The sequence below is a fragment of the Eretmochelys imbricata genome, chromosome 6 (genome assembly GCF_965152235.1).
Source record: "Eretmochelys imbricata isolate rEreImb1 chromosome 6, rEreImb1.hap1, whole genome shotgun sequence".
Lineage (NCBI taxonomy): Eukaryota > Metazoa > Chordata > Testudines > Cheloniidae > Eretmochelys > Eretmochelys imbricata.
The window spans coordinates 23,032,134-23,057,123 of NC_135577.1; the positions used below are offsets into that span (position 1 = coordinate 23,032,134).

Here is a 24,990-nt window from a genome sequence, read left to right on the forward strand (position 1 = left end):
TTCCAGCAATGTCAATGAGCATGCAAGGAGGGGATGCAGCAAAGCGGAGGGCTGGGGTAAGGAGGATCCAGCAAGTCCAAGCCAGGCTGGCACTTGGGTAGGGGTCAGTAAAACCAGCAAGACCAGCCTGATGACATGTGACTGGGATCAGTTCCAGGGGTCCCGTCTACGGTTTGGCTGCCAGCTGCTCCTCCTGGAAGAAAGGCTGGAGTAAAATCCAAAGAAGGAAGGGCTTGTTTCAGAACAACGTAATTGCATTGACGATTTCCTCTAGGGCTCAGGGGGCGGGATTTGTTTCTGAACCCTGCATGGGGAAGCTGCTAATCGCGTGCGTGAGTGTTGTGGTGCAAGTTGGTGGTGGGTAGCCAGCCACAATCTAGACCATAGCTGGAATCCACCCTATCAGAGCACACAGTTCCAGCTCTGCCTGTGTCCTGGGTGAAAAGTGTCAGCTAAGCCACCTGGAGGAGGTGCCAGCTCACCTCTTCCAGAGGAACCGGAGTCGCTGCTGCACCAAGAGCTGGTATGCAGTCATTCAGGATATCCAGTCCAGTTGCTGGCTTTATCGTAGGGATCACATGGCGTGTTCGCATACTGCCTTCTCCTGGAAAAATAACCCAATAAAAACAGATCACCGTATTGCAGAGTCCAATGCAAACAGGGGGGGGAAATGGTGCTTTTACCTTTTTCACTATATTCTGCTTCAATGCCAGGCCTTTCCATCACACCTACCCAGACTTCTGAGCTCCAGTGGTTGTTGGGATGATAACCACCCTCTTGGCATCCTAGCTTTTCTTCTTAATGATCTGTTGTGTCAAGGAAACCTCCCCCCTGGCTCTTTTTACCTTGATTTCAAACGGGGGCAGTTGTACTGGTGCAAGGCACTTGTGACACCGGTGCAGCTTATTTGCACCGGTTCAGTGGCATTGGTGCACCTATATGAATAATCTCCCAGTGTGGACAAGGCTTTAGCATCCCCTCCCCCTGCCGAGAGGTTCATCTCAGTTTTCAGCCTGTTGTGGTATCAGCCTGTTCTCGTCCTCCACCAGTATGAAAGAAGTCAGGGCCTGGTTTTTCTGATGTTAAATAAAATGGGGGAAAGGACCCTCTTTGAGGCAGTCTGTATAGCCTAAAGAGCAGAAACAGAATCCGTTTGTGTTGTTTTGTTTTAGAGCCGTTCAGAGGAATACTACAAAAACACCTCCACTCTAAGATATTTCTGCCCTAGAAGTGTGGGGCTCATCTCGCTTAGTTGGGTTTTTTAAATGTGGTTTAATTGACAGGGGTGATGGCAATAGGAAAAAAGTTAGCAACTTATTTAGGAAACGGCCACAGACGCCATTAAAGAGGCCAGTAAAAGCTTCTGTACTGAACATGGGGCGCCTGAGGTACGGACTGTCTTGGAGACTGGAATCTGTCCCCGAGCCCCGGCCTGGGCGTTGCATTGAAACCTCAGCCACACTCAAAACGACAGGTCAGGAGAAAACACCGATCCGTTTCTTGCCATATTTCTTTATTTTGGGAATTTGGGGGCCAGATCCTCATCGGGTGTAAATCAGCAGAGTTCAAATGAAGTCAGTGAGGTGGGGCTGATTTATATCAGACCCATTTTTCTAGCCCTGTGTGTGAAATGTTACTGTATAGAGTTAGCGACCAAAACCTCAGTTACCCATAGGCTTAGATTCAACATAGATTGCAGTCAAAACCTGCTCCAGAAGAAAAGCCAGGTCAGCGCTCAGGCAAGACCAGGCTACTTCAGCTGTTACAACAATAGTTGGGTCTCTTATTCTGAGGCATTCAGACATGTAGCTGTTGTTTGTGTGTGTATGAGTGTACATGCATCTATATGTAATATATGTGACACGCATTTAAAATCATGAGCCAGGTGCTGTGGTATGGCTGATGCACAGAGCCCAGTTCAGGGGTATGCACACACAGGCATGTGCTGCTCCTGCTGTAGCTCTGTCCAGGGCTGATCCCCTTGTACTGCATTAGAGCAACTGGGGGCTGCTCTGACTTGTGCCAGCTGTCACAGGCCCATGAGGCTGAAATGCAGCCTAAGAACAGCGTGGCACAAGGTACTGCCTTTACCCTTCCCCCTCCTATGATGGTAGCAGGGAGGGGGAATGGTGTAAGAACCCTGACATCAGCTGTGTACCACCGGCCAATCAACGTCCCGCTGCTTTAAGAGCAGATTGTACTGATGGTATGGTGCAAAGAAAATCTGTCCTTCAAGAGAGAATTGGTAATCTGGGCAGGTTATAATGGGAACTGCATTCGAAGTCTGAGGCATGTATTCCAGACACAGGGCTTTCTTTCCACGGTGAACCCTTAGCAGCGGGACAGGGGGTGGGGACTTCAGACTTCCCAGCCTACTGTTTCTATTAATATTGGAGCTTGCTGCTTTTAAACCCAGGGATTCTGGTGGTCAACCAATCCACATCTCATTTCAGTATGAAGTCATTCAAGGCCTGTGAGGCTGTCAGGGGCATTGATTTGCCACAGCTCCCTTACAGGGACTCTACCTACTGGAATGTGATGCAAGTTCTAGCCATCGGCAGCAGCAACAGGGCGTTTTCTATCTGGTCTTTTCTGTGGTTCTGGCATGTGTGTTTAAACACAGCCCCTCGTGGAGAGGGAATGTATCTATTTTGTAAATACGCAAAAATAATTTAAAAATTTAGCTCTTTGTAAAGCTTAGGAAGGATAATGTTATTTCCGTGAAATGAAGGTGCAAGGAACAAGCACATGGGCTAGAGCGAGGGGTATAGGACTGTATGTGCCTAATTGCAACAAGAACTTTGCTCCTCTGCACTCTTTTAGGAAGGGTTTTATCCCTCGTTCTTCCGAAAAGCTTCTAACATTGCCACGGGCATGGTTGTGCAGTCCATGCTAACACGGTGTGGCTTTGCATCGCCCTCTAGGGGCTCGACCACACACACAGGTTTATGAGCAAACAGCTGAGCCTTCAGCAGAAGCAGTACATTGTGCTTTTAAATCCGGAAGTCCCAGGTTTGATCCCTAGCCATGTTGTTATATTTGTATGGTGTGTGTTAGCAAAGGTGCTGTCCCGATCAGGCAAGATTCCTCTGTTCACCACTAGTAAGGCACTGGGACCTAAACTGCCAGGACATGCCAGCAGAGGAATGTGAATGAGAAGTAAAGGACATGCCTTCCCTTCCCCCCATAGTAGGTCTTTGCATTCTGTTGTCTTCATGGAATCCTGGGCATTGTGTATTGTCCAGTTGTGATGTCATGTTTGTGTCTGTACCATCTATGTGAAAAGCCAAAGTTACACGAAGCCAACAAGCCAATAAAAGCCTGATGAACCAATGGGAAAAAAAAAATCCCAGCAACTGTCTCTCTTTTTTTAGAAATAGGTATTTATTTAGTAGGTAACGTTTACTCTCTGGGTAGGGCTGGCTGGTAACAGATTACCCAGGAGTCACCTGAGCTCCCAAGGTGACTGACGGGCTCTGCGGGATTGCCTGAGGTGCATGTGACACATGGGATGGGATGGCTGCATGGTTCCAAGCGTTGAGAGCACTCAAATTTCAGCTGCTATTCGCAGTCGGACCCTTGCATGTTTTCTCCTCCCGCTGTGGCTGAGTGTCTCCCGTGCTTTGCTTCACCCTGGGAGGAACACTTGAACCACATTCTGATATGAGCTTCAGGAAATGGGCTACCAAGACCTTACGGCGGGGCACACATGTTCTGTGGCTGTCTGAGAATCAGGGCCCTCCTGATATAAACTGGCCCCTGACAGAACTCCTTTTTTATAACCAGATACCATCAGCCCTAGGGCATGACGGGGTTTATATTTAAATCCCTTTCCTCTGCCATGCTCTGGAAATAGAACCAGCTGACGTCCCCCTGCAAAGCAGGCTGTTTTTGCTGGTTTCCGTGGGCGTGGGATCTGGTCCCAAACGTTTATTTTCTGTGGTAATATTTTTTTAACTTGCAGTTCAGCTTAGCCCTGTAGGCAAGGGAGGCCATCGACTCCAGAGGACCATTTTAAAATACCACCGATTTAGAGTTCTTGTCCCCTGAGAAGCTACTGTCCACATTTGATTATATTTTTAAAAAATTGCCTTGGGATGAGCTTTGGGGGGAAGGGTTGTTTGAGGGTGGGGCATGGGGGGGTTTCTTACTTGGGGGGTGGGGGCAGGTAAACAGTCCAGCCTAGGCTATATGCATGTGAAGCTCAACCGGGAGCACTTAGCATGAGCCACTTGCAGGGGTTCTCTGAGTCAAGAAGAGCTGCTTCTGCAGATGTAGGGTAGGTTAAAAGCCCACTTCCACATCCTCCTCCTCCTTCCTCCCCCCCAAAAAAATCTTGTGTTTGTGTCTGTAGGCCTGCAAAATGACGTGTAATCTGGAGACGAGACCTCACCCCTCCCCTTAGCCAGCATATGGACCACACTTCCTCGTCTGTGTGTGGTCTCTTTTGTTGTGGCTGGCGGGTGGATGAGGGCAGGCTGATCCAGTGGTTAGCAAGCTAGCCTGAGATTTAGGAGACCTGGGTTCAATTTCCCTGCTCTGCCATAGACGCCCCAGCCTGCCCTCGGGCAAGTCCTTGAGGTTCTCTTTGTGGGAACGACTCTACCTCACAGACGTGTTTATTTTCTTTAATATTTTTTCCTGTGCTCTCTGGGAAGCTGGCTGCAGGGAAGGGGCCAGTCAGACAAGTCTAAAAATGAGAAATGCCATTAAAAAGTTGCAATGGTGTGTGGTATTACTTTAGGTGGACTAGAGGGGGTCCCAAGATATTAACATAACCCAGTCATGTCCAACATTAAACAGTGTTTGGGACTGTTATACTGAGACCTCGGCCTGCTTAGCACCATGGCAAACATACCATTTAAACTCCTTTTAACCTTTAATTAAAGATAAAGAAAAGAAAATAAAAAAACAGTTAAAGCATTTGAAACATCAAGCATTAAACAAGGGTATGATTTTAAGAACATCCCTTGGTCCCTTTCCCTTCAGCTGGAGTGCGATTTTAGAAGGGGAAAACCCCCGTGTCTGACAGTCTCTTAGGTGGGATCAAAGACAGTCAGAACTGTCCTTTTGAGTAAAAGAGAAGTTAGTTGAGATGAGCTATAACTGTTGCTGCCACTGTTAGGCTGATCGCATTTCACCTCAGGGATTCTGCTATAGCTGGTAGGGGTGGTGATGTCATCTGGGTCCCTCCCTCTGGCCTGGTGTGGGGCAGGACATCTCTCAGGATTAGGACGACAAAGGTGTGAGGTCCCAGGCGACAGCAGAGGTGGCAGCGAAGATGGTAAAGCTACCTCCAGTAGCCTCCATCTCTTCTTCTATTTTCTCCCCCCTAAGTCTCTCTCTTTAAGGACCCACAAAGGGAATGATGGGTAGAATAGCCCACCCCCTCGTTGGTTGCTCAACCCATTTGGCATAATAGCTGCCACACTGATTTTGGTTCATTGCTTTCCAAGTCCCCATCTTCTGTTGTTACCAAGCATGAGTTCAGCATAGTTCTATCAATGTGACCTTTTTGGTTTGAACTCGGTTAGTCTCTGGTTCTCTTGCACCTATTTATAACAGTCATTGTTGACAACTTGACCGACTTTCCACCAACATTTGTTATTAAAGGTTATTGTAACAGCTTGTGAATGCATGTCTTACAAGTGAACTCCCGCCTCTAGTAACTTTGTCGGCCCAATTATCACAACAGCTGCCAAGTGGAAATTTCTCCGTAGACACACATGCATGTTGCTACCAAAGCCCCTATTGGAGAAGTGATTTTTCTCACCTGCTGTTCCTATGGAGTATGTGTGGCTTTCTGCCTAGTAAAAGCAGGAGGAGTTCCTGGCACAGGTCCCCTTTGAGCACCAATCTCCCTCCATCTGCTGCAATCCCTACATGGGATGGAACTAGGTGAACAGGTGTGCAGCAGTTGTGATTAAGAACAGAATGTGTGCAGTAACCACAACCTCGAGCGTTATGAAACACTGAGCCATACAGAAGAGCGGTGTGACTCCCTACTTAACAGGAAATGCCTGTTTGCTATAATCCTTCCAATCGTGACACCGCCTTTACCACCCCAGAGTATGAAAAAATCATAAGAAGGGCCCACATTCAGCTAGCTATTTCTGCTCATGCTGAGAATAAGGCTGGTGATTTTTACTGGGACCATTCATGTGCTTAAAGCTAGGTGTATGCTTAAGTACCTTCCTGACTCAGGGCCCGGAAATGTAATGTAGCGGTTACCATGAAAATCTCGTGAAGTCCTCCATTATGACTTCTAAGTGCATGTAATTCTTTAACCCCTCTTGCACATCCACCCAACGCTGTGGCTATTGGTTGGACTCCATTGCTCTACATGCCAAAGCCTTGAAAGGGTTGAAAAACCATCTCCCTTGGGAGGCTGGAGCTGCCATTCGCTCAGTGGGGTTTGAGCTGGTGCCTTCTGGTGCTTGGTCATTTGGCTGATGGATCCTAATTGCTCTTTTCATCCCCTCTCTTTAAGTTCCAGGCACATCAGAGCAAAAGGTCCCTGTTGAAGAAAGGGTCAGTGATAGGCAAATGCCTGTTGGAGGACAAGCTGGTCAAACGGTTAGACAGGAATTTGTGTTGTGTTAGTCGCATGCCATAAGTCTGTGATCAGCTGAGCCAGCCTGCTGGCCCAGCTGTGTTCTGTGTCTGCCCCACCACAATGTGGGCCAATGATGGGTTAATTGTTGGAGCTCGGTGGGTTGCAGCTTGATGGGACAGGAGCGGCTAGCCAGTGTTCTTTGTCTACGCACGGGGCTTGCACTGGTGCAGCAACGTGGGTGGCCGGCTATCAATTGTTGGAATCAAGGCAAATTCCCCATGTAGACAAAGCTACAGGCGCTACTGAAGTGGTTGAATTACTTAAATCACAAGGACTAATTTTAAGAAATAATCTGCAGTTGTGAGGGCCCAGTTTTGTCCCTGCAGCTAAGAGAGTCTGCAGTTAACTCCTGGCGTGCACGCTCCTTTAGCCACTAGCCTGTTTACCAGACTGTGCATGCAACCCCCCCTTTTTACCCCTGCCGCCTTAGTGGCCACATATTTAAGCCCCTGGTAAAAGTCTGGTTTACAACATCTGAGCAAATCCTCTGCTGGGAATTTGAACAAGCTGGGGAGGATCCCTGAGCCTCTTGCTGAGATTCTACCCAATGCGACCAGAAGGGCCTGGAGATATTGTCCTCCCATTCCTCTCAAGAGTTGTGCCTTTGGTGAGCCAGCACACAGCTGCTGGCATGTGATGATCCAAAGGGTTTAGCAGGGGCAGAGGCTTGGCGATTGCGGTGGTGTGGGGAAGAGGAGGAGTGCTTGATCTTCCTTCTGTTCCATTCCTGCTGTCGAGCGACCACATGTTACTTAAGAATTGCTATAACCTCAGGAGAGCCTGTAAACGTGCAGCTGCACCACTCCACCTGAGGTGGTGGTTTGCCTTCAGTGGCCTTGATGAAAACTATTCTCTGAAGTAGGGTGACCAGGTGTCGGGTTTTCGATCAGAACAGCCGGTCAAGAAGGGACCCTGTCAGCGCCAGTCAGCACCGCCAACCGTGCTGTTAAAAGTCTGGTTCGCGGTACAGCAGGGCTAAGGCAGGCTAGTCCCTGCCTGTCTGGTGCACCGCACTGCACCCCGGAAGTGGACAGCAGGGGGGAGCTACGGGGCTCTGCATGCTGGCCTTGTCCCGAGCACCGGCTCTGCCCTCCCATTGGCCAGTTCCTGGCCAATGGGAGCTGGGAGGGCGGTGTCTGTGGGCAAGAGCAGCGCGTGCTGCAGAGCCCCTGGCTCCCACCTCCCCACCAAGGAGCCGGACCTGATGTCCGCTTCTGGGGCACAGCGTGGTGCCCCAGGACAGGCAGGGAGCCTGCCTTGTTTCCGCAGCACCGCCGCCCAAGGTAAGCCCATGCTCCAACCCCCTGTCCCAGCCCTAAGCCCCCTCCTGCATCCCAAGCCCCTCATCCCCAGACCCACTTCAGAGCCCACACCCAGAGCCCTGACCCCCTCCCATACCCAGAGCCCTCACCCCACTACACCTCACCCCCCTGCCCCAGGCCAGAGCCCCCTCCCCCACCCTGAACCCCTCATCCCCAGCCCCACCCTAGAGCTCTCACCCCCCTGCACCTCAACCCCCTGTCCCAGCCCTGAGCCCCCTCCTGCATCCCTACCCCAGAGCCCACAACCCCAGACCAGAGCCCTGATCCCCCCTGCACCATCAACCCCCTGCCCCAGCCCAGAGCCCCCTCCCACACCCTAAACCCCTCATCGCCAGCCCCACCCCAGAGCCCCCCTCCTGCACCCCAATCCTCTGCCACAGCCCCCTCCCACACTCTGAATCCCTCAGCCCCCCACCAGCTTGGAGCCCCGTCCTGCACCCCAAAGCCGTCATCCCCAGCCCCACCCCAGAACCCATACCTCCAGCTGGAGCCCTCATCCCCTCCCACACCCCAACTCCCTGCCCCAGCCTGGAGCCCTCTCCCGCACCCTGAACCCCTCATTTCTGGCCCCACCCTGGAGCCCGCACCCCCATTTAGAGCCCTCACTCTCTCCTGCACCCCAGCCCCCTGCCCCAGCCCAGTGAAAGTGAGTGAGGGTGGGGAAGAGTGAGCCACTGAGGGAGGGGGAATGAAGTGAGCGGGGGGTGGGGCCTTGGGGAAGGGGCAGGGCAGGGGCCGGGGCTTCAGGGAAGGGGCGGGGCTAGGGTGTTCGGTTTTGTGCCAATAGAAAGTTGGCAACCCAACTCTGAAGAGACCTTTGCCTCTCAACCCCATATTCCAGCCAGTCGTGTTTGCGTATCTTTAGGGTGTAGAGGGAAGGTCATGCACATTTCTATTCTCCAAGAGCTGGAGCCCATGTGTGAGCTTCCTCCTGTTGGGAATTTCAATCGGTCAAGTATTCTCCATCACTTCTGGTCTGATCACCCTATAATACAAGGAGGAAAATGAATGCACTTAGGAGGTAATGAATGTTCACAGCCCTACTGGTATTGGCCACATGCAGGCTTAGGGGAGAGGGAAAAGAGCTGACCCCTGGTCCATCCACTAGTGCCTTGTATTAAATGCGAGCTCGATACAATTGTGAGCATGCTACCCTAGGATTAGGCTGTAATGTAGCATGCACGTCTCCCCTGGCCCCACCTCGTTTGGATCTGGTCCAGTGTCCATGGAAGCGAAAGGAAATCTTTCCACTGAGTTCAAGTGCTTAGTTCAGTTTTACATCTTCCCTTTCCCTTCTTCTAGGTCCTTAACAATGGCGAGCCAACCCGGCCATAGAACACTTAATAGCTCTCAGCTCCTCACTGTGTGCTCCAAGTGCTAACGAGCCCTCTGTACCAAGTGAATTATTCCAAAGGTGCCTGCTCTCCCTGCCATCCGATTAACATCATATATGACCAGTTGCACGGGGCAGCCTGCCCTAAGGTCCTGTAATCCTCCCTCTTAGTGGAGACGTGGCTTCAAACACACGCAGCGGTGGGCGGTCATGCAGCCATTTCACAACTACGACAGAGTGGGTGATGACCCACTCGACCTTCCCTAGGGAAAAGCTCCACTGCAGTTGAGAGATTACGGCTGGGAAGCAGCCGGCTCAGAAGAATAACCGTCTGTCAGAGCCCAGATCTTTGATGTCTTCCTTCCCCTGAGCCAGTTGTGTGTGGTGTTAAGACCCAGTTTTTAGAACTGGTTTGCGGAGCTCACACCAGAGGTGAAAGTAAGCCAGTCTGGTACGGTACGGCGTATCGGCAAGAGCCCGCACACCGGGCCGGGCCGGACCGGCTTCCCCAGGCTGGCGCTTTAAAGGGCCCCGGGCTCCCTGCAGCGGCTGGAGCCCCGGGGCCTGTAAAGCGCCACCCAAGCCTCGCTGCTGGAGCCCCTGGGGTAACTGCATCAGGCTCCGGCGGTGATTTAAAGGGCCAGGGGCTCTGCTGTGGTAGCGGTGTCCGGAACCCGGGGCCTTTTAAATCGCCCCTGAGCCCCAGGGCTCCCAGCTGCCTCTGCAGCTGGTAGCTCCGGGTGTGATTTAAAGGCCTGGGGGCTCCCAGCCGCAGCCGGAGCCCTGGGGTCTTTAAATCTTGATTTAAAGGGCCTGGGTATTTAAAGTCCCCCGCCTCTTCCGGTTGAGGCCACGCCCCCTGCTCAGGACTCCGGAGTACCAGTAAGTCCTTTAAGTTGCTTTCACCCCTGGTTGTAAATCATAGCGATGTTGGGTTGAAAAGGACCGTGAGAAGTCACCAAGTCCAGCCCCCTGCACTTGGTGGGGGAATGTGATCACTCTGCTGAACTGTGGCTGCTAATAAGGGACGTGATTTTGATGAAATTAGAAATTGAAAAACGAAGTCATCTTGCAGTGTCTTGTTTTTCCTCCCCCCTCCCCCCATTCCTTTCTCCCTGTTTTCCCTTCCCTTTTCCTGTGGCAATAGGAAAAAGGAAGGGACAGGGTGGCAGGTGAGAACCAAGAACTGACAGAACAACAACAACAAAAAGCCAGCAAAAATAAATTTTCTATTTTAAAAAAAATCCTAAAAATGTTCAAATAAACCAAACATCACTCTTTTTGGAAACCTGCCACACACGATTGGCTACAATTTGTTTTCTTGAAATCCCCCCTCCCCCCCATCTAATTACAACACAGACAGTCACCATAAGAAATGGTTTGAAATGGACTCTTAGTCAGCCTGTCCGTACCCCTACTGGTGCCAGGATCCTATTGCCACCATCTCTGAGTTTCCTTTGAGTTTTGCTCCATTAAGAGGCCTTGAACCTATATAACATGTGGGTAAGATCCACAGTCTCGGATCCCAATCTTGCAAACACTGAAACGTGCGTAAGAGGTTGCAGAACTGGGACGTGTGCTGTGTCCTTTTGCCTCCTTCCTCCCCTAGGGGGCACTGTTGGTCTGGAGTCTTAGTCAGTGTGTGTGTGTGTGTGTGTCCCAGTCAGTATTCTGTGTGCTCTAACTTGGTCACATTGATCATTTCTGGGGCCTCCCCATCCCATCTCTGGGGCACACATGGGTCTCGGCGCAGACAGCTGGTTCCTGGGGATCTTCCTCTCACTTTCCTGGAGGATGTGACTGTGGAAGAGCCCAACAAGAAGAGCTGTAAATACTTCCTGGCCACCACAACCACACTGAAGAAGGAGAAAGCAAACAGCATGAGCTTTGGAGAGCGCTGCACCTCAAGCTGTGAGCGAAAGCTGCAGCAAATGGCAGGGGCTGGTGGGCACCCAAGGACGGCTCCAAAGGGTGATGTCAACTGGAGGCAAACACCAGATGAATTGGACGATGATCCCCTATTGTCCTCCGGAGAGCAGCCCATTGGCACTGAAACCATGGTAAGTCTAATCATTTAGGGCTCTTCCTTTTCCCTCATGTGTTACTGGGGGCAGATGGGTGAATCTTGTGGAGCTTTTGTGAACCTTACCACCCACCTCCAATCTCCATTGGTTTATACCAGCTGTGGTTCTGGCCCATAAAGCACAACTCAGACCTTGGTTTCTATAAACTCTCTTCTCCTCTTGTCTTCCCACCCTCTTTTCCCCAAATTCAGGCACCTGAACCAGTCAGCTCTTCCCCAGAACATGTCTTCAAAGTGGTGTTTGTGGGCAACTCTGGCGTTGGCAAGAGCTCCTTCATCCATCGCTTTTGTTATGACAGGTTCATGGCTGAGATCAGTGCAACCATTGGTAGGTGAAAGGACTCCCCTGTGCTGCCAGGTCACAGCAGTGTGAGCCTCTGGCCTGGGAAATGAGGGACAGAATGACATGTCAAAAAAGGAAGCTTGAAATGATCCCACTGTTGTGTGTCTGATCCATGGCAGTGCAGAGTTACTCATAAACACCATCTCCTTCAGCATTAGCGGAGTGGATAATTTCTCTCTCCTGTATGTTCCACACAGCACTGAACATGTTGTCGACACTGACAAATAATGGCCAAGATTTTCCAAAAAGGATTAGTGATTCTGGGATGCGCAACCTGAGACACCTTAAAGATCTTCAGAGGATGGGTTGTTGATCTCCAAATTATCCAGGGAGCTGTCTGACCTATGGCCACCCATGTAAATTCTGGGGAAGAGAAAGGGAAAAGAGGGAGTTGGGAAGCATTGGTGCCTTCACTGTCACCTCTTTAGACTGCAGGAGCACCCCAAATGAGCTGGGCCCCTCCCCAACGCAAAGAAAGACAGAGTCCCTGCCCCTACAATTTTGTTTCACTGAAGTAATTCAGCTGATCCTTTCCTTAGGCCTCATTTTCCTGTTTTCCCCTGCCCCATCCTACAATCCCCATGTGCTGTTGCCTCCCCTACAAGTATTGATTACCAGGTGAAGAGTTTAATGGTGGATAACACAGGAGTGGCCCTGCAGCTGTGGGACACAGCGGGCCAGGAGAGGTAAATGAAGCATTTGGGTTCTATGCTAGGATTTCATGCTGCCAGGCTTACAGCACATAACAGTAAGTGCTGAGAGTGGCTACTGAGTTTGTGGGCAGGGTGTGGGAGAAGAGAGCAGACCTGTACCAGGTCCCAAGGAATGTGATGTTCATTTTAACCTTATAGGGATTGTTAGCTGGCACCAGAAGGTTCTGCCACCAGTGTCTGTATCACAATTCCATGCAGGAGATCTATAGGATCTGTGTTTCCCAAGCAGTCATGGAGGGGATGATTACAAGTGCCATGGAAAAGGTGTGAATTTCAATACACCTGAAGTACTTGTCCATATACTTAAGGCTGGGGCCAGCCTTTCCATACATCATTGCATCGGGATACAAACTTGCTGTGGCCCTCAAAGTTCTCCTACCTAAGTTGATGTGCTCCTGAAAAACAACAGGGCAGGTGCTCTCGAAACAGCTCCTGATGCCTCGAGGAATGTTGGAAAATAATTTTATGTAACAATGGCCCTGGCTGGGATTGAATTTAGGACCTCTGGATTTAAAAGCACCAACCTGTACTTCTTAAAATAAAGGACTAGCTCTTTTAGCTTAGAGCCAGTAACACAATCATAAACCTCTTCTCTGGTCTAGCCACTAGAGGGGACAAAGAACCACACTGTGTTAGAGAGAGCTACTTTTATTTACTATGTGCTACTCCTGTTTAATTATGCTGTGTTTTCAAATCTGAGTTTACCACTTCAAGGGGGCCATTTAATTTCATGGAGTGTGGCATAAATACACTGAAATTGTCTCTCATACTGCATTTTTTCTCTAAATTTGCTGCGACATCAGACCTATCTCATGATGAGGTTGAGGTCACAGGGGTGGTGTGACCCTCTGCTGGCCACTAACAATGATACAAGCCCCATCTCAGCCAATCAGATTTTGCAGTCCAGAACTGCCATATACTTGGTTATTATAAATAGAGACTGCCCCAAATCAGACACACGTAAGAAGCAAAATTTCCATTTAAACAAGTTCTTGTAGCCATATTTTTGCCAAGGCAGAGCTGTCAGGCGATAATTGTTTCTAACCTAATTGTAACATGCTTTCCCTGAATCACACAAGGACTCCACTTCAGGAAATCATCCCTCGTCAGGAGAGCACTTGAGCATGTGTGTAAATTCCATTGAAATCAATGGGACTTTAGGATGTGCTTATAAGTAAGCACCTGGCTTGACTGCTTTCCTGAATCAGGACCTTGGAATGGTGCAAAAATCTTTCTTAGCTCTGAAAATATTGATGTAACAGCTTTTAACTGGTGGCACGCAGCCAATGCTTGGTATAAGAAAGGGGGACAAACTCCTCTGCACACATGGGAGATCTTCTTCATGATCTCTTTTGGCCCATAGAAGCAAATAACCACTACATGTGGTCACCACTCCACTGTCTAGTGTGCTCTGTAGTGTCAAAAGTGTTGCTGGAACTCCAGAGACACGCTACAGTAACTCCTCACTTACCGTCCTCCAGCTTAACGTTGTTTCAAAGCTACGTTGCTGCTCAATTAGGGAACATGCTCGTTTAAAGTTGTGCAATGATCCCTTATAACGTCGTTTGGCTGCCTGCTCTGTACACTGCATGTAAGATTTTGTGGAAGGGCAGCGACTTTACAAGGGAGCATTGCACAAGTTCCTCTTCTCTGCCTCCTCCCCCTCCCTCCCAGTGCTTCCCCCACCGCCAAACAGCTGTTTGGCGGCGCTTAGGACTTTCTGGGAGGGAGGGGGAGGAGCGGGGAAGCGCTGCGTCTCCACTCCTCCTCCTCCTTCCCAGAAAGTCCTAAGCCCGCCAAACAGCTGTTTGGGAGCACTTAGGATTTTCTGGGGGCGGGGAAGGAGCAGGGATGCAGCGTGCTCCGGAGTGGGGGTGGGAAAAGGTGGGCCTGGAGTGGAGCGGGGATGGGAAGAGGCGGGCCTGGAGCATCCCCCAGCAAAGTCGGCGCCTGTTCTTCTCCGGCTAAGCTGCCACTGCTGCTGCGAAGGTGCTTCCTAGCATCCTTGCCTGCAGTGGGCTGTGCCTGTGTGGGGTAAGCCAGGGGCACTTCCCAACCACAGTACAGTATATAATGCTTTTTGTCTGCCCCCCCAAATTTCCTTGGAACCTGACCCCCCACATTTACATTAAATCTTATGGGGAAATTGGATTCGTTTAATATCGTTTCACTTGAAGTTGCATTTTTCAGGAACATAACTACAACGTTAAGTGAGGAGTTACTGTATTGGCTCTCTCAAATGGAGAGTTTTCCTGATGCCAGCCCTTAGTGTAAACAGCACCCCCCGCAGGCCATAGAAGAGAACATGCTTAAGGGAAGCAGAGTTATTTAGTTTAGAAACTTCACTTCCTGCTGCATGTTCTTCTAGCCTTTATCCAAGAGAATGGACTTACTTCTCAGCCTGCATCCTAAAGTGTTCTTCTAATAAAGCACAAATATGTGGAGATCTTGCAATCTCTATTTCACTTAACTCAGTAAACAATGTGCCTGTAAACCCAACTAGAATGTATGTTCCCCAAGGCAAAATACATACTTACCCAAGCTGCTGGAGTTTGTCTTGGAACTCAAATCTATCTGCCGAGTCATCCATGAGGTGGCTGCTTTGTATGAGACATTTGCAAACTGGGGCAAATAAGATGAAGGCTTTGTCCGTGGTGTGGCTGCACTGGTGAGAGCCCTCACATAGACGTGGTTTATACTGGGTCAATGCTGTTTACTCGGGTGCAGCTAAACCAGTGGCTGAAATCCCAGTGCAGAAAAGGTCCAAAGTTACAGATCCACCAAAACATCACTCTGCAGAGATTTCCCTGCCCCCAACTCCACCAGGCCCTGCAAAGAGGATCCATGTTAAGAAAAGGATAGTTTGTTTGCTTGTTAACAGCTGAATGGGTGCTGGAAGTGTCTTCGGTTTCATTTGACTTCAGGTTTTGGAGCATCACGAAACAGTATTTCCGGAAGGTGGATGGTATCTTTGTGATGTATGACATCACTGCTGAGTGCTCCTTCGTGGCAGTGCGGAACTGGATGAGTAGCTTCCAGGTAAGAGCGAGACACGTTTGGGCTTGTTTCTGACATGCTGGCATTGCTCAAGATTCTTCTTTTACTGTAATGACCCCACATGGACCTGCTCTAGAGATGAGGCCATTTGAAACAGCCATGTTGTATGCTAGTAAAGGCCTAGAAGGTCCTAAGGTCTGTAGGGTACTCAAACAGTATTAACCATAATAGCAGACATGGATAGCTAAGCTATTGTAGCTAAGATTTGGTTTGGGTGCTTGTAGTAGATAGGAATTGGGTAGTATTCTGTTCAATTATTTGGAAGCCCACTAATGGGCCTCCTGGTCTTCTGTTGCAGAAGTCACCAAAACCTAGCACAGCAACAGTGTATTTATGTAGCTAAGTGTGGCATGTTTGTATATATTTAGTAAACCTGATTATTTGGAACTCAGCTGTTTCCTAATATTCTTACTGTTGTGCAGAAAGCAAAGACATGATGATGGTCTGTTTTGATCAAAAGCCCTTTGAGGCAGGGACTGTCTCTTACTGTGTGTATGTACAGCACCTAACACAATGAGGAACTGACCTCAATTTAGAACCTCTATGCATTATTGTAACACTAATAATAAATAAATTCTCTTCCAACCCCTATTCCAGTTTGCTGTAACTTTCACAAACATATTCTTTTGGGGTGACGTTATTCTGCAAAAATCTCTGTCGATTTGCAAGGGTTTTTTGTGTGTGTGTGCAAAAGTTTGAAAGCAAAATCATTTCAGATATATTTGAGTTGTGGGGAGAGGAAAGGGGTGAATACTTTCCCTACATGTTCTGAGTAGATATTTTGTGTATGGGTGATGCAAAGCTGAAGCTGAGAATGTCAAACTTTGCTTGTTTGTAGATCATGCTGAGACACAAAAATCAAGCCAAGGTTGAAATAAATCTGCTCAGTTAGTTTTATGAATAATGTCAATAAGTTTGCACATACCCATTAGAAATAGCTTGGTCATTTTTTTCCAAGGAATTTTAAGGATTCAAGGCCAAGATTTTCAAAAATGTCTAGTGCTTTCAGGTGCTGCTTTTTTTTTTTTAATCCAACTTGAAACCTGAAAAGGTCCTAGTTTTCAGAATGGGCTGAGTACCTGCTCTCCAAAAATCAGGCCACTGTGGGCACCCAAAAATTGAGGCATCCAAAATCTCTAGTTGTTTCTGAGGATTTGGCCCATACTTTTCACCTGACTCTAAGCCTGAGCAGTTCAAATGTTGTGGATGGTGCAGAGTAGAATCCTTAAATTTGGAAATGATCCAGGGTCAAATTCTGAAGTTCTTATTCAAGTTCACTTCCAGTGAAGTTATATGGGGGTTTTACCTAAATAAGGGACTTCAGATGTGAACCCTGAATGACAGCTGCTGCTAAAATGCTATGTGAGGGCTTAAATTTGCTTACCCTGTTTAGCTTGTGGATTTTCAGTTAAGGATGGCTGGGTTCAGCAGGCATCAAGCTGAAAGGCTCCAGACCAAGGAAATTCAGGCTGTACAGGAAAAACTGGCAGGATTTTTAAATTCTCATAGGGCAGATTTCTTTCTTTCTTTCTTTCTTTCTTTCTTTCTTTCTTTCTTTCTTTCTTTCTTTCTTTCTTTCTTTCAAAAAGTCAGTGAAACTAAATACAACTCCTTTCTTCCCCCCTCCCTCCAATTAAAATCCCATCTCCTCCCTGGCCCACTCACCAAAACCCTGGCATTAAGGCTTGATAAATCAACTACTTGGAATCAGAACATTCCCATAGTTTAACTTCCTTTCCCAGTGTCACTTGAAGAGCTTGCAGAACAGTTCCTAAATAAACAAAATCTCCCAGTGCCCTGGCAAGGTCCCACAGGGTTTGATCCTGCTTTCATGGAAGTCAACAGCAAGTAGGGTGACCAGATGTCCCGATGTTATACGGACAGTTCCAATTTTTGGGTCTTTTTCTTATATAGGCTCCTATTACCTCCACCCCCTGTCCCGACTTTTCACATTTGCTGTCTGGTCACCCTAATGGCAAGGCTCCTGTTCATGTCAGTGGGATCAGGATCCAGCCCCGAGATACTCCTGTCTTCCAAATGGTTCTCACAGGAGCCTTGCTCTGTCTGTCCTGCTGGAAGGGATTGAGGATGGGGCCATGATCTTTCTGCTCGGAAACAAAATGGATGCAGCAGAAAGAAAGACCCAGCACGTGCCCAAGACGGAGGGGGAAAGACTGGCAAAGGTACGGCTCTGTTTGCTACTCCCCAATCCAAAGGTTTTGTAGATTTCGCTCTGGTCTGGTTTGCGTGCTCACAGCCATATTTAGGAAATGGGAGGGAACTCTCGCATGCTAACGGCTATTGCAGAGTATGGTCCTGCCCCCCTGGAATCAACAGCCAAGCTCCCCTTGACTTCAGTGGTGCAGGGTGAAGTCCTTAAATGATAATTAAGATGACGATTTTTTCACTGAGGTCATGGAAGTCATGGAATCTGTGACTTCCAGATACCTCCGTGAATTCAGCCCTGTCGGCCAGGAGCTGCGGGGTCCTCCTGCCGCAGGGTGCTGCGGGCTCCGCGAAGTTCCCAGCCACCTCAGGAGGCATGGCTGCAGCTCCTGGTTGCCGCAGACAGCAGGGGTCCTTCAAAGCTCCTGGCTGCCACGGGTGGTGGGGGTACCCCGGAACTCCAAGCCAGGGGACCCTGGAGCTCAGAGGTTGCACAGGCGGTGGGGGCCCCCAGAGCTCAGAGCGGCCCCCGCAGCTGCCCAACCTCTGCAGATGGTGTGGGGACCCCGCAACTGGGCTCCCCATTTTGTCATGGATAGTTTTAGTAAAATTCAGGGACAGGTCACGGGCTTCCGTGAATTTTTCTTTATTGCCCGTGATCTGTCTGTGACTTTTACTAAAAAGATCCGTGACAAAATCTTAGCCTTAATGATAATATAAAGTGGCCAGCTTGTGATGGACCCTGGCTCTGGAGGGACTTCAGGTCTCTTTGTGCTTGGGCTCGGTGCATCCTTAAAATGACTTTGACCCCTCAGGGTGAGGGTGCAGCCCACAGCATTCCTTTGAAATAGTGGCCATTTAACCAGGGATCTAGCAAGTCTGCCAGCCCAGGCTCCACGCTCTTGGCATACCCTAGTTTTGCCAGGAATGCCCTGGTTGATTATGAAATGGGAATTTATTTTCCACGTTTCAATGCCTAGTGGTCCCTGCCTCCCCTTAGCCGAAAAGACGCCTGCGCTGGGGCCTTGCTGCATTGAATCATGTAGTGGTGCATGAGGTGTGCTCCAAATTGCACCCGACCAGGATCTTGACTCTCCTATGTTCTGCTGCATGGCAGCGCACGCAGGCCAGTGAGGGGGCATTTCCCCCGGTCCTTCCAGCTGCTGAAAGACCCAACCCAGTGCTCCCCTTGGCTGCTAGAGCTTTGACACCCTCTGGACACCAGGGCCTCCGGCTGCTGAAAGAGAACGTGCCTGTACCACTCACGGGATGACACTCTGTGATGCCAGTATTACTGGGGGCATGTATGCAGCAGTCTGTGAAACCCCAGACGGTTCCGGAGCGGAATCGCGTTACATTGTGTGTGGGGAGGCGGAGGATAATCCGTTGTAAGTGCTGGAGATGGGGAAGGATCATTTGTGTGTGAGTGTGAGAGAGAGAGAGAGAGAGACTAGGTGGGGCGGGGGGTTGAGAGCGGCAGAAGTTATCTTCTGACTCTCCCTTCCGGCAGGAATACAAGGCTGTCTTCTATGAGTGCAGCGCTATGACTGGCTATAACATCCTGGAGCATATGGCAAGGTGAGTGGAGTGGAACAGCATCACCCTTGGACCTTTTTCAGCCAGGGCCAAGCTGCTACAACCTCTCTCAGGTACAGGCAAGGAGAAGGGGTGTTCATCTGAGATAGCACTTGGTCCCAAATGAGAACTTGGATTAGCGCATTGTTTTCGGTGACTCAACATGCCAGAGAAGTGGTTGTTGTCTTCCCCTGTGTTTGGAAAGCATCTTGTTTGGACACTGTCACAACCTAAGGAAAGATCAGCGCTTGTCAAAATGTGTGATCCACTTTTGTTTTGTTTGTTTTTGTGGCCAAAAAAGACCTTTTAAAAGAATTCCCCAAATTAAATTGCTGGGTTTTTCTATGAAAACTGGACAATTTTCATTTTCAGTTTTTATTTTTTTTCAGTTTTTCCTTTCTCCCTTTCTTCTACTTTTTTCATATTTCTTTTTTAGTGGCAAAATGAGAAAAGGGCAGGGAAACAAAAAATATCAAATCTGACAAATTTTCGTTTTTAAATTGCTTCAAAAAGTTCACAGGCATTTTTTTGGGAAACAAAGAAAAATAATTTCTCTTTGAAAGCTTTGAAACGCAAAAGTCTTTTTACAATTTTTGACCCACTTTAGTAGTTAACGGTTTATTAAGCAGGAAGTCCTGCTGTGTTTCTAATGTAGTGTAATAATAATACCACCTAGCTCTTATACATCTTTTCATCAGTAGAGCTCAAAGTGCTTTACAAAGGATCCAGCATTCCAATTTTACAGATGGGAAAACTGAGGCACATGATTGTCTGAGGTCACCCAGCAGGCCAGTGGCAGAGCCAGGAATAGATCCAACATCTTTTGAGTCGTCGGCCAGTGCCCCACCCACTATGACACACTGTCTCCTCTAGTAGATGCTACTTCCTCCTCTGCATGCATTTGGAATGTCTCACCAATATTGTCTGTCTGTCTGTCTTTTATGTAGCTGTCATAAATATAAAGGGAAGGGTAAACCCCTTTGAAATCCCTCCTGGCCAGGGGAAGGCTCCTCTCACCTGTAAAGGGTTAAGAAGCTAAAGGTAACCTCGCTGGCACCTGACCAAAATGACCAATGAGGAGACAAGATACTTTCAAAAGCTGGGAGGAGGGAGAGAAACAAAGGGTCTGTGTGTCTGTCTATAGTCTGTCTATATGCTGGTTTCTGCCGGGGATAGACCAGGAATGGAGTCTTAGAACTTTTAGTAAGTAATCTAGCTAGGTATGTGTTAGATTATGATTTCTTTAAATGGCTGAGAAAAGGATTGTGCTGAATAGAATAACTATTTCTGTCTGTGTATCTTTTTTGTAACTTAAGGTTTTGCCTAGAGGGGTTCTCTATGTTTTTTAATCGAATTACCCTGTAAGATATCTACCATCCTGATTTTACAGGGGGGATTTCTTTATTTCTATTTACTTCTATTTTTATTAAAAGTCTTCTTGTAAGAAACTGAATGCTTTTTCATTGTTCTCAGATCCAAGGGTTTGGGTCTGTGGTCACCTATGCAAATTGGTGAGGCTTTTTATCCAACATTTCCCAGGAAAGGGGGGGGTGCAAGTGTTGGGAGGATTGTTCATTGTTCTTAAGATCCAAGGGTCTGGGTCTGTAGTCACCTAGGCAAATTGGTGAGGCTTTTTACCAAATCTTGTCCAGGAAGTGGGGTGCAAGGTTTTGGGAAGTATTTTGGGGGGAAAGACGCGTCCAAACAGTTCTTCCCCAGTAACCAGTATCAGTTTGGTGGTGGTAGCGGCCAGTCCAAGGACAACGGGCGGAATATTTTGTACCTTGGGGAAGTTTTGACCTAAGTTGGTAAAGATAAGCTTAGGAGGTTTTTCATGCAGGTCCCCACATCTGTACCCTAGAGTTCAGAGTGGGGGAGGAACCTTGACAGTAGCCCAACTCCAAAAGAAGCTCAGCTCTCACTATTTCCCTTCACTCTTCAACATCTAGTTTATTCTTGCCTGATGGGGACCACAGGGCATGAATGACTTGGCAGGAAGCAGGCAGTATCAGGCCGCTGTGTTCTTGAACTGCTAATCTGTTGATCATTCCAGGCTGCTGACAGCTCAAGAGGACAAGCAGAAGGAAAGTGTCCTTCACCTGGAAGATTACCACAAGAGGAAGGGATGCTGCATGTGATGGAGCAAGGAGCAGCTCTCCGGAGCATGTGGGGGCTGCACATGGCTGGCTAAGCAGGTTGCCTCCCAGCTAGCTGAGAACTGATGTTATCAGCTCCACAGGGACTCAAGGAAGGTGCAAGCTTGTCCCAAGAGGGAACATCCAGATGTTAAAACAAAACAAAACTTATGTGCAACGAAATAATTCTAATCTCCCTCCACCCCATGCTCTCCTACAGCTGCAGCATCCTCCCCCCAACCCCACCCCCCAACTCCAGGGACATACTGCTTGAGCCGTTGCACTGGCCACACCGAAATTGGTTCTCCTCTTTGCTTGTTCCTTTTGCGTCTCACCCCCGATGGGAAACAAACACAGGAGAACAGAGGGCGCCCCTAACACTCCGTTTTAAATCAACTAAAGCAATGTCCAGCTCTGTAATAAGGAGACGATTATTTTAAACTTGGAAATAGCACTGGGAGTGTTGGTGCGTCTTAAAGGTGATGTTTGCTTGGCCTTTGGGAGCGGACTGACTAATCAGAGTTACTCAGCTATGTGACCTGCATGGCTCTTTGTCTCCTTCTAGTGGCTGCTCCACTGAGTCTCCTAGCAATGAGCCTTAAAGGAGGTAGTCCTTTAGTTCAGTGGTTTTCAAACTTTTTTTCTGGTAACCCAGTTGAAGAAAATTGTTGATGCCCGCGACCCAGTGGAGCTGCGGATGAGGGGTTTGGGGTGTGGGAGGGGGCTCTGGGCTGGGGCAGGGGGTTGGGGTGCAGAAGGGGGTCAGGGCTCTGGGGTGGGGCTGAGGGGTTTGGGGTGCAGGAAGAGGCTCTGGGTTTGGGGGGGGGGGCTCAGGGCTGGGGCAGGGGTTTGGGGCACGGGGTTGGGGCACAGGCTTCTCTCGGGCGGCTCCCGGTCAGTGGTGGTGCTAAGGCAGGCTTCCTGCCTGTCCTGGCACTGTAGACTGCACTGCATCCTGAAAGCAGCCAGCAGCAGGCCCAGCTCCTAGGCAGAGGGGCGCAAGCGGCTCCGTGCGGCTCTCACCCACAGGCCAATGGGAGTGTGGAACTGGTGCTTGGGGTGGGGTCAGCGCATGGAGCCCCGTGGCCCCCCCGGCCTGGGAGCTGGACCTGCTGCTGGCTGCTTCCGGGGCGCAGCGTGGTGTCAGAACAGGTAGGAGCTAGCCTGCTTTAGCCGGGCAGCACCGCCAACGGGACTTTTAACGGCCCGGTCAGCAGTGCTGACCAGAGCCGCCGCGACCCAGTGCCTGACATTCTGCGGCCCACTACTGGGTCACGACCCACAGTTTGAAACCCACTGCTCTAGTTCAAGTAGCAAATGCTTATAGTTCTGAAGGTCCCTGGTTCAAACCCCAGCGTCAACCCAAACAGCGCTGGTTCTACCTGACTTTCGCACTTGTGTTTTCTGAAGGGAGGTGTAGGCCTTGTAGCATTTTGATCTAAGGTTATAACAAAACCTGTTTCCTGCCTTCTAGGTAGGAACATGGATGTGTCATGGCCCTAACACTTGTCAGTCCTTCAACCGCAGCCAGCTGAGACGGTGACGCTGGAGCAGGTTGACACTAGCTTTCTTCTTTGCTCAAGGCGCGTGGATTCTGCCTGCGGGTGCAGTTTGGAGGCTAGCACAAACCTGCCCAAACTCAAGCCGCTGATGGCGCAAACCGCTGACCTCTGGGGAAATTCTGGCTGGGGCTGCAGCTAGCCTGGGACTTTGAGGGTTGGATTTAGCTCCCGTTGACACCAAGCTACCAAACACCAGTGGGTTAGGGCCTGTGACAAATGCAGAGAGCTCTGCAGCCCTTTTGTGCCTGAGGATATGTGGCCGCTGTCCCGGGGAGATGCCTGTCTGTCCCTTGCTGAGGGCAGCTCCCGAATAGCTGAGGAGGGGGTCACCTCCTGACTCCTGAATAGCTCTAGTTGTTATCCCTATAGAGCACACACCTGGCATTAAGACGTTTGTCCCCTGCTTGAGGTACCAGTGAAGCAGGAGCCGCAAGCAAACAAGAGGCTTGTTGTGTTGCAGTTGTGTCAAAAGCCACCATTGACACGTTTTGCTTCCACAGGCTAATCAAAGGATCGGGCGCTTGCGTGTTCCTGTATTTCCAAATCATGAATGGTTTCAGTGGGAAGGGTGGGCTCTCACAGGTGTAGCTCAGCATCATACAGCGAAGGGATGAAAGAACAGGGAACGTTTTCAAGAGCACTTTGGCGGTGGCCCCATTTTACAAAAGAGACTTAGGAGCATAAGCCCCCTTTCCATTCAATGAGACTTAGGCTCCTCAGTGCCTCAGGTCTGCGCTGCACACTGGTTTTGTATCACAGTAACTGCATTGGCTGGGGCGGGGAGGAGGGGAGCTCGTTATTAGTACACACAAATCAGTATAACGCCTGGTATGGTCCCAGGTACGCTGGGATAAAGGTGCTTATACCACTACAGCTGTTCCCCTTCCTTTCCATGACTAAGTTCTGCTGGTTTAAAACCTTTATCCTGGTATAACTGCGGCCACACTATGGGGGTGGGTTGTACCACCTTAAGCACGAGAACGGCACAGCTTGTGTGTGTGGACAAGGACAAAGTCACTTTTGACAATGGCTCTCAGGCTCCTAAATCACTTTTGGAAAATTGACCAAACATGGCTAAATCCAGAACTCAGCCTGCCCCCAGCGGTACAGAACCATAATACGTTATGTGCCCCCAAAGTTACAGCTTGTGGTTGTAATATCTGTCACAACCACATCTTTTAAATGTGATGTATAATAACAACAAGCCAAATCAGCCCACCCAAATGGCCCACTTTGATTGTCATACACATTGTAGGGAGAGTGGTCAGTTTGGATGAGCTATTACCAGCAGGAGAGTGAGTTTGGGCGGGGGGGAGGGGAGAAGACTTGGATTTGTGCTGGAAATGGCCCACCTTGATTATCGTGCACATTGTGGGGAAAGTGGTCGCTTTGGATGGGCTGTTACCAGCAGGAGAGTGAGTTTGTGTGTGTATGGGGGTGGGGGGGGGGGTGAGAAAACCTGGATTTGTGCTGGAAATGGCCTACCTTGATTATCATGCACATTGTAGGGAGAGTGGTCACTTTGGATAAGCTACTACCTGCAGGAGAGTGAGTTTGTGTGTGTGTGTTTTGGGGGGGGTGGTGAGAAAACCTGGATTTGTGCTGGAAATGGCCCACCTTGATTTTCATACACATTGTAAGGAGAGTGGTCACTTTGGATAAGCTATTACCAGCAGGAGAGTGAGTTTGTGTGTGTGGTTTTTGGAAGGGAGGGGGGGTTGAGAAAACCTGGATTTGTGCTGGAAATGGCCCACCTTGATTATCATACACATTGTAAAGAGTGTGGTCACTTTGGATGGGCTATTACCAGCAGGAGAGTGAGTTTGTGTGTGGGGGGGGGGGGGGCGGAGGGTGAGAAAACCTGGATTTGTGCTGGAAATGGCCCAACTTGTTTATCATACACATTGTAAGGAGAGTGATCACTTTAGATAAGCTATTACCAGCAGGAGAGTGGGGTGGGAGGAGGTATTGTTTCATGGTCTCTGTGTATATAATGTCTTCTGCAGTTTCCACAGTATGCATCCGATGAAGTAAGCTGTAGCTCACGAAAGCTTATGCTCAAATAAATTGGTTAGTCTCTAAGGT

The 24,990-nt window shown here is 49.2% G+C and overlaps 1 protein-coding gene across 1 annotated transcript in view; it reads left to right on the forward strand.

Annotated features, from left to right (window-relative positions):
• CRACR2B (calcium release activated channel regulator 2B) overlaps nucleotides 1–21,346 on the forward strand; it is a 50,066-nt gene extending 28,720 nt beyond the window's left edge. Inside the window, exons 11-16 of the mRNA XM_077819940.1 lie at nucleotides 6,491–6,576; nucleotides 11,025–11,331; nucleotides 11,547–11,682; nucleotides 15,292–15,449; nucleotides 19,144–19,211; nucleotides 21,262–21,346. Of these exons, the coding sequence (XP_077676066.1) occupies nucleotides 6,491–6,576; nucleotides 11,025–11,331; nucleotides 11,547–11,682; nucleotides 15,292–15,449; nucleotides 19,144–19,211; nucleotides 21,262–21,346 (840 nt within the window). The remainder of the gene's footprint in view (nucleotides 1–6,490; nucleotides 6,577–11,024; nucleotides 11,332–11,546; nucleotides 11,683–15,291; nucleotides 15,450–19,143; nucleotides 19,212–21,261) is intronic.
• Nucleotides 21,347–24,990: the final 3,644 nt, after the last annotated feature.